The 13,113-nt window shown below is 34.7% G+C and overlaps 1 protein-coding gene across 1 annotated transcript; it reads right to left on the bottom strand.

Annotated features, from left to right (window-relative positions):
* Positions 1-6,821: 6,821 nt before the first annotated feature.
* Positions 6,822-11,588, bottom strand: LOC112502234 (PHD finger protein At1g33420). Its single transcript, XM_025106090.1, has 5 exons — positions 11,075-11,588; positions 9,750-9,876; positions 9,264-9,479; positions 8,424-9,041; positions 6,822-7,721 (listed from the first exon to the last, which is right to left on the bottom strand). The coding sequence occupies exons 1-5, from the start codon at positions 11,388-11,390 to the stop codon at positions 6,956-6,958; spliced, it is 2,043 nt and encodes a 680-aa protein (XP_024961858.1). The 5' UTR covers positions 11,391-11,588; the 3' UTR covers positions 6,822-6,955.
* Positions 11,589-13,113: the final 1,525 nt, after the last annotated feature.

Raw genomic sequence — 13,113 nt, 5'->3', positions numbered from 1 at the left:
AGCAATATAATTCAGAAGAATCCATTTGTAATCCACTTCAAAAGCATACATGCAACTTTATGCCAAAAGTAATGGGAACACAAAATTGGAGACCCCGTGTGTGTGCGCGCTTTTCTCTAACCAACACAAGGTAAAGCCTAACATCACAACATTCAACAAAAATTGAACATAAAAATGTAGTTGGGGTTCTCAGTTATTAAATGGGTGGAACGACTTTGTTTAAATATACAACAGGTTAAAGTTCAAATCTAAAAACAGACTTGAACCCCTTTGCTATGCTTATATAGCAGCTAAGCCATCTGACTTGGATTCTATTCCAGGCGTTCACAACAATTTAGGGCAGATGTTTAATTTACGGCCGTCTTTTGTTTTTGTTAGGATTAAGGAATGTTTGTTAGCATCTTAACAAGATTAATGAGACTCACAACTTATTTGGTCAGCTATATGTGATTGTTTAGTAGTAGCTTAATGATATAAAAAAGTGACTTATTCTAAGTTTCTAGGGGGAGATTTAGTTATGTAGAAAGCCGGGTTTTTTCATTGTCCTTCACAATTGAAAATACGCTTCTTCCATCTATGTAAAATCTCTTCCAAACAAAAACCCTCCAAAAATTCATATTATTCCACACAGTCAGTTTTATCTAATAATTCATTGAACAATCAACCTTTAAAAATTCTAGAAAATACTCTTCTATTTTTATTTTATTACCAGACATATTCACACATCTTATGATTAAACTCACATTTGCTCTTGATGACTCACATCCGATGTATAGTCAAGAATTATAGAAAAATAATCAGTCTCTTTGGTAATTTTTATGATAGAATTTTCAACACTATGAGCCAAAAGAGAAATCAAGTTATTTTGAATTTTATAACCAAGATAATGATAATGAATGTCATGTTTTGAATGCGCCTAATATGATCTTGAATTATCACATCAAATTGTCCAATCATTTCAATTAATCCCAAAAAATTATCATTACCATATTCATAATAACTTCTCATTAGAACCAGATTGGTTCAGGTTTTAGGTTCGGATATAACCAACGGTGAACGAGAAATCAACAGAGAAAAAAAGACCATATAAATGTACAAATCTCAACTGTGGTGATTTTTGCAATCCAAATGTGTCTATTTAATTTTTCTTTTTTGCAAATAGCGAAATATACATCTCAACGTTTAGTAAATTTTGTTGTTATATGTTCTTTTTGTTACTATTAAGGGGCCGTTTACTAAACGTTTATCTAATAAGTGCTTACTGGGTAATTTTTCATTAGCAGATAAACATGGCAAGAGTAAAAAATCTTATCCGGTAAGAACAATGATAAAGATGAAGCTCGGTAAGTGAATGTGATGACTCTTACCCGGGTAAGCGCTTACCGGATAAATTGTTGCACACAATATCATTTTGATATACTACAATCTTACCTGGTAAAATAAATTACAATGTTAACTCGTAATGGTAAGAGCTTACCGGGTAAATATTTAGATAAACGGCCCCTATATGATTTTAGAAAAAAAAGTAATTTGTATTAATTTGTGAATATCGACATATTTTATTTTATTGTTTATAATCCCTTGCAATTAATCTTTTTGTGCAACCAAGATGGCATCTGCACAAGGTTAATAGTCAGTAAAGCAACATATTAATTGAAACTTGTTAAGATATGTGTTTCAAATGCAAATCGTAATGTAAACGGGCATATATACATAAGCTCTAATTCATATGAATATAATGGAGAAACTAATGTATCAAACTAGCAGATTATTTGGGTCATTGAATCATATTTTGTCACTAATAAAGAACTTTAGGACAATGACACATATGTTTTAACATGATCACGTGGAACACCATGGTGATTACATAATGATCCGTGCATCTAAAAATACACATGTTGGTCTCAACCATTGGATTTCTATATAATATTACTAATAGACATCCGATCAAAAACTTAGAAAATAACATTCTTGTTTTCTTTGCTTTATAAGGTATTGATATTATCTGATCTCTTTATAAGTCTCGAATACTCATCGGATGTGTCTCTCTCTATAGTTGGCCTTCATCAAAACTTCCAAGAAACCTTGATCCGATTGAGTCATCTATCAGATAAAGATTCATGCATGCATCAACTATTAGTTTACGTCCGATGTATACTTCATAAAAATTGTCTATAACTGGTAAAATATGATATGTAGCTTACTTATCGAATACTGACAAAGGTATGATTTTTACTTGTAAAAGTTTATAACTATTTGTATTGAACTAAGAGTGAAATACCTTCAACAAAATAGAAGACTAGTTGAAGTGAGGTCAAAATCGTCACCAAATTGGATTGGATTATCAACTAGTTGAAAGAAGATCAATACAAGATAAAATGTCAACTAATAGTCTGACAAATACTAATTTTAGCAAGTCGAATCATGAAGTACAAACTTGGCCAGCAAGTTTGGTTCACCAACTTGCTTCCTTCGTTGGTATGAAAACATGTACATGTCAATTTGAGCAAATCCAAAAACACCATATGATTGGTACTTTGTTTGCTTTATTGTTCGCTTGACATATTAAAGGAGATAGTAAGTTAAAAATAGTGTCTATATCAAACTCAAAGGTAGAAATGAAAAGTACTAGGTTACATGGATCAACCAACCAGAAGAAAACACACATAAAAGATAATGTATTTAATGCAATCGTGGCTATAAAATGACACCCTTGGCATTCATTGCAACTCACCCATTTTGAAAAAAACAACCACCTTAAGAGTGTTTCTGAAGTAAATTCGATGTCATCCTCCAAATAACATCCTTTGTTTGTCGGATCTGAAAGAGAACCTTTCTCTCTCTCCCTTTCTTTCAGTTAACAAATTTGACTGTAACACCCCAAAAAATAAGGACTACAAAATTCCATAAATAAAGTGGAATAGTGGTATAATATATCAAGATACGAGCTTGTCCAAAAAGGGAACAATATACAACTATTAAATTACAAATTGTAAATAAATGGTTTGAGGTTAACAACTTTCTAATCTAACCCTCAAAGAACTAGATTATAATCGGTTGTCAACCCAAACCATCAAAAGGTCAAACATTTGCTTAGTGCCCCAAAATCCTCCCCAAGCTCACTCTACAAGCCAATCAAATTTTCTTGGCAATCATGTCGTTGGTACCTGAGATGCATGTCGACACAAACAAGGGTTAGGCCAAAAAGCCAAGTGAGCATGAACATAACATAACAAACACAATTTATTGGTTGAAAACATTTATAACATTTAATTGGGATTAACTGGGGAGACCCATGTCACCTTAAGAAACGGATGACCTTAGTGTCTTTAATTGTAGATATCACCACAAGGCCCGACATACTTAAAGACTACCTACAAGGCATTACTTCAAGCGACGGGGATCCTGATGTGTCACCAAGACAACACTTTATGACTCAACCCTCGCCTACTCAAAGATTCCACCCAACATATAAAATAACAAGTAGAACTATTTATATGATTAAAATAATAAAGTATGTTTCCCATACCAAGGTTAAATTAGTGGTCCAACCAAAGTACAAAACATGTTTACAAAATAATCCCCAATGACCTCAAAACTAGGTCAATAATGTCTCAAAATACACCATATATTATTTTCCAAGTTCTTTACTCAATCCTTATGAAATATCTTTTAAAGCAAGTATGATCAAGGGTAGACAATAAATACGAAATCATAAGGCGCAATTTCATTTTATGCATAAAAGCCCTAAAAATGAGATAACACAACCAAATCACCAATTTATGAACTAACACTTGATATGAAGTTAGAAATGCAAGTAAACCAAGCATTTAGACATGTATCTGGTTTTTACAAAGCATTTTATACTCATCTACTAGGTTTATAGAGAAAACCTAGAAGATGAAGTGGACATCATGAACTTGGCACCAAACTTTGACCCTTTACAAGAAACAATGAATGGAGCCTTTGAAATCTCCAACAAAATCAGCCTTTAATGGAACTCTTGGTAGAAAAATAAATGAGGGGAAAGATGGAGGTTTGAGGTAGTTAGGAACTTGGGGAAAGTGAGAGAGGGTAAATGAGGAGAGAAAGGAATAATGAACCGGGGATGAATGTCAGTGCAACTCAAGAAGAAATCTAGTCGTGCATATGTAGGTTTATATAATTTGGGCGGGTTTCATGCGGTTTAAGCCACATGAAAGCCCCGTTCCCATCGTTTGGCCGCACACGGATCACACAAGTCGCACTTGGGTGGTTTTCCATGCGAGTTAAGCCGCATGGAAGCCCTGTTCGCTTCTGTTTGTTTCCACCCTTAAGGGTGCTCCCAACCGCAACAAAACACAAACTAAAGCATCTCCCATGCGGTTTTAGCTACACGGTGAGCCACCCGACTCCCTCCCAAAGTCAATATAATTCCTTTCATCATACTTTAACCTCTAAATAAAATACAATTTACCATGCGGCTCTCAAAGTTCAAATTTTCTTAGTTGAGAGGACTCCAAGGCTAAAACAAATAAATAAAAGAAAAACACGGGTGTTACATTATCAAAGTCGGATTGTTTAGGATCACAAGTTTTACCTTCCTAACTTTCACAACAAATCTGTAATTCTATATTTTTATAGAAGTTATAAAACGAATATTTAAAATGTGAAATCCTATTGTGTTTGTATTCATCACCCCTCTCTACAAACACTTCCTGTGAAAGCTATTACTTCCTAGGACCAACAAGTGGTATCGAGCGGTTTGTTTAAACTTATAAACAAGATCCAAAATGACTTCCACAACCAATAATCATGGCATCTTATCCGAATCTTTAGGTCTTCAAAAACCCATCCTTTTTCTATTTAGAAGATCGGATGATCTATCTTCGTTTTCATCATTTTGTTTGTTCTGAATTATCGGATAAGCTCTCATATTTTTGGACAATAGAAGGCAAAATGATGAAAATCTTCGAATTCCATAGAATTCTTATCTTCCTTAAAAACATGCATTATATGTTCTTCTATATCCCTGTATCTGATAACATTATTAACAACTCAAAATTATGAATTTCTCAATAAAGTATCTTCTAAATCTTAAAAAAGTTTCTAGAAACTTGGAAATATCCAAAAGTTTCTCATCAGAAAGATTTATTTCAAGATAATCTTATGAGAAAATCCTTTTTAAGACTTATCCTCATGCATGTTTCCTTTCTTTCTCTCTAGATATTAAAATTTCCCTTGTCACTAAGTATTTACTTTATATCTTGTTTTATCTTGCTCTTAAAAAACCCATAACTTTATAGGTGTTTAGTCACTAATCATCGGACCAGGTCATACCCAAATATGATTCTTGGACAGTGGATGTTCAAGGTATATGACTGGTTATGTTTCTCTGCTCAAAGACTTTGTTCCAAAAATAGGTCATTCTGTTACTTTTGGTGATAATTCAAAGGATCCACTCTAGGTCATGGAATTTTAACAAATGGGTCTACAACCTTCGACAAAGTTGCCTATGTGGAAGGACTTAACAGTCAACTTTGTGATAAAGGTTTTTCTGTCAAATTCCTGAAAAATAAATGTTCTATTCTTTCTTCTAAGAACACTGAACTTATGTCTGATTTTCGTAAAAACAATGTCTATGTAATTGACATGTCTTCTGCACGCTCTCTATCTGCTCAAAACATATGTTTCTTCTCTAAGGCTTTCTCTGAACAAAACTGGTTGTGGCATAAACGTCTATCTCACTTAAATTTTAAAACCATCAATGAACTTTCTCATAGAAGTCTTTGTGAGAGGACTTGCTTCTTTATATTTCTACAAACACAAACTTTGTGGACCTTGTAAGAAAGGGAAGCATTCGATATCCAGTTTCAAGTCTAAATGTTGTTTTTCAATTTCTACTCCTCTTGTGTGGACCAATGAATGTTATAAGTCCGGGTGGAAAAAGATATACCCTAGTCATCATTAAAGAATTTTCAAGATACACTTGGGTCATTTTTCTTTTTGCCAAAAGTAAGGCAACCGAAGAAAAACATTCGGTTCATAAAAAGAGTGGAAGTTCGAAACAATTCCTCTGTTAGGGCTTTGAGAAGTGACAATGGAATTAAATTAAAAAAAAAATCTATTATGGATAACTTTTGTTCAAACAAGGGTATTTCTCATAACATTTATGCATCTAGAACTTCCCAACAAAATGATATTGATGGAAAGAAGAAACAAACCCTTGTCTGAAGCTGCCAAATCTATAGTTAACATTACATGTTTCACCTAAAATCGAGCTACTGTTATAAAAAAGACATCAGAAGACTTCCTATGAACTCTTTCATTGTTAATTTTTTATATAATTTATTTTTTATAGTAATTGTCAACCATGAATTGCTAGCAGTCGAGTTTGTTAGTTAATGTATAGTTATTAATTTTTTGTTAATTATTAATTGTTACTGTCTGGGTTTTTTTGTTGATGATGAATTGTCAACTTTTTGTTTTTTTACGAATTTTCACCCTAATCAAAGAGATAAATAAGATGAAACTATTTACGTAGAGGACATCGTCAACCACGTGGACACGTAACCTTACTTCAATTCCGACCCCCATAACCAAAATTTCTGGATCCGCCACTGCTTACTTTACTCGATAAGAGTGTAGTACATTAAAATAATATGCAACAATTTAACCAATAAACGATTACCAAAAAAAAGTTGTCATCTTCACTTACCGAAAAAGACTCGATTAAAATAATATTATACATATATATATATATATATATATATATATATATATACCATTTGCTTCTGATTCTTTAACATCATCTTTGAAATATCACTATCGAACACCCTTTTGGCTTCAGTCAGTTTGTTTTGATCTTTTCATTCCGTTTCCATTTATAACAAAAAAGAAAGATGGAGGGCAAGTATTGCATTGCAGAGGCTGCACCAAAATCAAAATAAAGATACCAAAGAATTTACAAAAATTATCAGCCACCCACAAGGCCAATTGAATCCACCATTTTGTCGTCGTGATCACATTTATAACAAACAAACTTCAACGGCACCACGTCGGAATCCAGGATACCGGCACACCGTGTGTGTTGCCATACGCCACACACATCACACGCCAGCATCCTCTCGCCATCGTCATCCTTGGCTCCACATCTACAATCCAACATCCATGTCTCCACCCCTCTTTCCATTCGGAACTTACTTAGCGAGCCTTTCCCAACATACTTCCCACGAACACCAACCGTTTCGATCTTCGACCCAAACAGAAGCTTGATTTGGGTGGATTCATCAACACCTCTATAATCAACAAGCTCTTCTGCTTGAAATCTTCTCAGAATCAAATAAACTTCCTGAAAAGCCTTCGATGCCTCTACCTTAAGGTCGTAAATGGTGGCATTAGGGGAAACGATTATGTGCTCAGGAGGTGGGTTCACGAAGGTTTCTTCGGTTTGTTCCACCGGTTCGAGTTTACACGAGATTATAAGTGAATACGGGTTTGCTTTTGAGAAGAAGCATTCTGGGTGGTAGTTCTTCACAAACTGTTTGCAATCGAGAATCTTCATGGCTGAGCTTACTGCTGTGTTCCTCTTTGTAATGGGCATATGATTTGTGTCCAATTGAGGATGGAGTAAAGCTTCATATAAGTATCTTAGATCCCGCAACAAATGATCTTCGGACGGGCTACTAACAATCGGGTGATTGTTGGTGGCATAGCTCAAATGCGCACTACCGGGTTCAAGCCTGTATCAGTTGATGAAATCACTCATCAGCTCGATTCAAAATAAACCAAACCAGTTTATATGACTTAAATTTATGGACCAAATAATTGTGCATCCAATCTTCTACGTAAATATATTACAATAAGTTGATACGACGCTCTTGAAATTCTAACAAGCTTTTTATAACATTCTTCTAATAAAGTGTCGCATTACCTTTTCTACCAACACTCGTGAGAATCCTCTTACCAACATCTTTTTACAAAGACATTTTTTTTCCCCAAAAGATGTCATAAAAAACTAAAACGATGTTCTATTTCAAAACTTGTTAGGACTCCAAAAATGTCGGCTCAATTCATTGCAATACATTTACATAGGACACACAATTGTTAAGCCATATAAAGTGAAGTCGTATAAAGCAGTATATTAAAACATTTAGATTTTTGGCGTCCTACAAAACTTGTCAAACCAACCATACAAACAGAGTATGTCCCACCCAGATTTGGGATCTAAGGGTCGGATGTATATTGAAATGAGCTCTACCTCAATAAGTAGAAAGGCTGAAATAATTCAGCTAGATTCAACATAAACATAATACCAAACCAAACAAACCCAGTATGTCTCATTCGAATGGTGGGATCTTAGCCTCTACCCCAAAGAGTAGAATGTTTATTTCCGTGAGATTCAACATAAACATGGCAAGTGCAAATTTGGAGGAAGCATTAACCTGTATTCAAGAGCACCAGAATCCGGATTGGCTCGGGCATTAACCACCATACCATCAGCTGCTTGTTTCCCTTTTAGTTCCTTAAGGCAGTAATCCAACAGTTCAGGCTCACCAACTCGACAAACAGCCCCTCGTAAAGACCGCCAACAGACCCATGATGAACCACTGACTGCTCGTAGAACTCTAACCATTGCTTCCTCAACACGTACTATGTCACTTGTGTTCCAAACACATAACACCCTCGACTCACTTAATCTAACCTTCTTGGGGGTCCTAAAATCGACCATTGTGCGGTTCTTGTTAGCGTCATGTAATAAGGTCGTCAAGTAACGAAAGAGTTCTCTAATTGTTACAAGTTCCACCTCTGATAAGATTTGATAAAAGGCTATCAAGTCCTGCAAGTGTGTTCTCGGTTTACGGCCTTGTGATAATAAGGTAGATAACGGCACATTTGCTAGGGTTTCAATGGCGTCGTTGTAAGCTTCATGAGTAATAGCGTAACTTCCAGAACCAAACTCGTAACCCCAATCTCCATACCATGGATGACCCTTAACGACAGAGTGAAGTAGCCGAAACTCCAAACCGTATTTCTTCGAGACATCCATAACGCTGACTTGCCTATTCACAAGAAAACTATTAGCCAAGTGCACAGAACAACACACAAAGGACGCGTTTGGTATGCAGATAGAAGTGGATGAACAAGAGTGAGATTAGCAGGTGAAATAATTGTTGAAGGTTTTAGGGTTTTAAATTGACATAGGTAATTCCATAATATACCAAATGCACCCTGAAGTTGGCAACTTTTTCAAACGACAATTTCATAACGAAGAAAACGCTAACCTGACTCCAAGTGCTTTGCAGAGGCGATCCCAAAAGTCCATAATATGGCTGCCTGAGAGGACCTGAGATCCGCCTTCTCTGCCATTGACTCTGAGGATGTGACCGTAACCGTTTACATGGACAACTCCATGTAAAAGATGATTGGTATCATCCAGCTGGTTATACATCCAGTCCTCAATATCTTTAGTAGTCATGACATGGTTGCATGACTTGCACCTGCAAGACCTCAACATCAATACATATAAAATGACCCTCAACTTTGCAGTTTTAAACTCTAAATACTAATGACCTTGGATACATTACAAGTTCAAATGTCACCATTTTATCATCAATGGTTTTGATTTATTTGTTTCGAATTCATATGACATCTTTCATATCTTCCGAGATTCACCTTACAATATGGGGTAATAAAGATTTTAACCCTTGTAAAAACAAAACAAAATCAAACAAATTTAAGTCAGTAAATCACAGTCTAAATTAGCATACCTTGAGTCAGACAAATGGAGAGAAGCACCACAACCAGCACATGACTTGTTGTAGCCACCAATGGAAGCTCCATCGCCCTTGATTATAAAATGGTACCTCTTTCCACAGACTGGGTTACCGCTCCACCCTTCATATGAAAAATCCAATTATACAAACCTTCATTTATTACAAAAAACTCTAAACAACTATTTCCTAAACGAACCCCATGTACTAATTCAACCCTATCAATTTCATACCCACATACATTTACATCAAACCCTTTCTTTTTTGCATTACTAATAGTATACTATGATTTGATCAAAAGGGATTCAAATAGCCAGCAAGAACGATTGCAGAGATTTGGAAGAAAAAAAGCGAGACGAGGTTGCTAGTTCAAGTTTCTTCAAGAACACTTAATTTTTATTGGATAATGAGTCCCGATTTTGCAACGAAAACAAAAAATGGAAATAAGATCTCCAAAGGGCAATGCTATTTTCATTCTTTAATGTCATAATCAAATCAAATTATGTATAAAATATACGTTTTAACGTTGATGTGTTCATCATATATCAAGAACGTAAAAAGTGTGTTTTGGTGTTGACATGTCCACAATGCGACAGCGGGGTTCGTATGTGGTGATATTTGCGTAAACCGGGATACCAGAATGACTATAGAGAAAGAATAAAAGCACAAAAGAGGGAAATAAAGGGTAAAATATCCAGGTGAAAGTACTGACACCTTATCTTCTTTAAAGAAAGCACTATACGACCTCGTATTAAAATTGGCCTGCTGCATATAACACACTCATGACCCACCAACCCCACATGGCATAACAAGCAATTCAATTGAAATTGAAATGTTTTAATTATTGTATGATCATAATAAAAGTAAGCAAAATAAATGTATAAATAATTATTACCAAAAAATAAAAGAGAATAAATAAATGTAATGGACCAAACCCACGAATGTCGTTAATGTTTAGCCACCACCATGTGTCAGCGTCACGCATATCTATGTTGTATCCCATGGTAAGCCCCACATCATCCATGTCTTTATATTATTAATTATTAATTATTAATTATTAATATTAATATTAATATTAATTATCCAGTTGTTAATTTGTTGTTGTTAAAGTAGGGATTATTGTTGTTATTATTATATGATGTTTGATTAGGGAAAGTAATCATAATTATCATTAATTAATCAACAACTTTCCCGCCAAACCCAGCTGGCAAATGAAACGACGAACGGATTCTTTTGGATATTTCTAGAAGGCAAACAAGAAAACAGGCGAAAGACGACCGAGTCAAAATTGAATCGTTTCGGTCGAGTTGAGTTAAACTCACCAACGACTCGGCACTGATCGCAATACACCGACCTAGATCTGGTCACGTCTTCCTCCACCACATCAAGGCACACAGACGCATCGCCATTCACGTTGCTCCTCTGTTCCCCAACTCGAAACAGGATCTGCCACGTCAGCAGATGCGGGAGGAGAGACGACGGCGGAGGGAGGAGCGCGTGTCTCAGTAAAAACTCCCTTACGCTTGTCCTGAAAGGTCCGGTGGCCGTGTATTCGCCGGAGGGAAAAGTGAGAAAATCGTTGAGATCGGCCGTTACTCTCCTCTTCATCCTCTTCAAGGGACGGCCGTTCACGACCATCGTTTTGAAAACGTCAGATCCCGATGTGTCGACACAAATCAGAACGTCATAAGATGAAATCAACAAGAAATCGCTCGAAAGGAAGCAGAAATTAGTGGGTATGGGGAAGGAGAAGAGGAGATTGAGACGGAAATTATGGGTTGAATCGTGGGTTGGAGATGCGAATAAAAATTGAAGGGCGTAGAGTCGGTTCCGGGGGGGGGGGGGGTATGAAAGGGATTTTCTTGAAAGGCGATTTGGAATCTATCCGTTTGACAATTTATGGTAAGCTTTTTAATTCTGATTTTAAATCTTCGCGATTAAGTTTAGCCTTCAATATTTAATATATATATTTAAATTAAACCAAACATATGATATGGATTTAATATAATCTTGGGGCACTCACACGTATATTATATATATATATATATATATATTAAATATTAAATATCAACAGTAACTTTGGATTTTAGTGCACATGAATTCTTTGGAAAGCCAAATTCAAAGCGGTTGCAAAGGGCTTTATTTTTCAAAAGAATAACCAAATAATTTAAAGATAAAAACATGAATTATATTTAATTGTTAAACATATCTTGCTAATTTGAATCTATTTCATAAAGAACCCAAAAGAAATATTTATAAACCATAAGAATGGTGTTTGATTGGTTTGAGCTTGACTCTAAAGCCTAAAGGTAAAAAAAATCAGAAGGTCTCAAGTTCAAATCCAAAGAGGAATAAAAATCTCTTTGTGACCACGGAGGTTCAAATGCAGTGACTTCGGACTATCTGCAAAATAAGTGGTCGTCCTGAGATTAGTCGGCTCGCATAACGAATTGGATATCCACGTTAATAAAAAAATATTTATAATTGTTTTATTATAATTTAAATAATATAATTTATTTTAGGTTTGATGAAATATTCTGCTATTTATATCTATGTTATATTATAAATTATTTAACAAAAAACTTTTAAAAATCATTTTTTATGTATGAAGTATTGTTTATTGATGCATATTGTTTAAAGAGAAAAGTCCAAAAAAACCCAATAGACTTTACTGTTTGAAATGATTAAGTCTTTGGACAATATTTTGTAACAAATAAATCATTGGACATTTTAGAACTTGTTAAATAAGTCATTAGACATTATAAAACATGTTAAATAACTCTTTGGACTTTTTAAAATCTATTAAATACATTATGTTAGTGGAAAAAGTCCGAAAAAAATTAATGAACTTTCATATTTTAAACGATCAAGTCTTTAAACATTTTTTGAACAAAAAAAGTACTTACATTTATGAAAAAAACAAATATACCATTCTCATTACTCTTCACAAAACATATAAAAGTTGTATACAAAGTGTAACACCCTCATTTTTTTTTTTGAAGATGTCACGTAATCTGAAACAAATTCTTAAGTAAAAATTCCAAAAGACGGCTAACATAAAACCGTTTGAACTGTTTACAGCGGAGGTCCTTGAACCGTTCAAAAATCTACTTAAGTTCTAACCCATCTCATACTGGGTTACATTACAAAAGATAAACATAACGTCAAAAGACTAAAATAAAATGATAAGTAGCAATTTTCTAAGCGTGTACTTTGCTCTTATCCGATCTCGAACTACCTGGCCCTGAGATGCATACTATAGTCAACTTATAAAGCTCAGTGAGTTCATGGTTTTCGTGTGTAAAAATCATTGTACATCATACATTTCAACTTGTAAACTTTGTACCAAATAGTATGCATT

This window comes from Cynara cardunculus, unplaced genomic scaffold, assembly GCF_001531365.2.
Source record: "Cynara cardunculus var. scolymus isolate 2C unplaced genomic scaffold, CcrdV1 Un_Scaffold_1095, whole genome shotgun sequence".
Taxonomy (NCBI): domain Eukaryota; kingdom Viridiplantae; phylum Streptophyta; class Magnoliopsida; order Asterales; family Asteraceae; genus Cynara; species Cynara cardunculus.
This window is presented reverse-complemented; position numbering and strand designations above follow the sequence as displayed.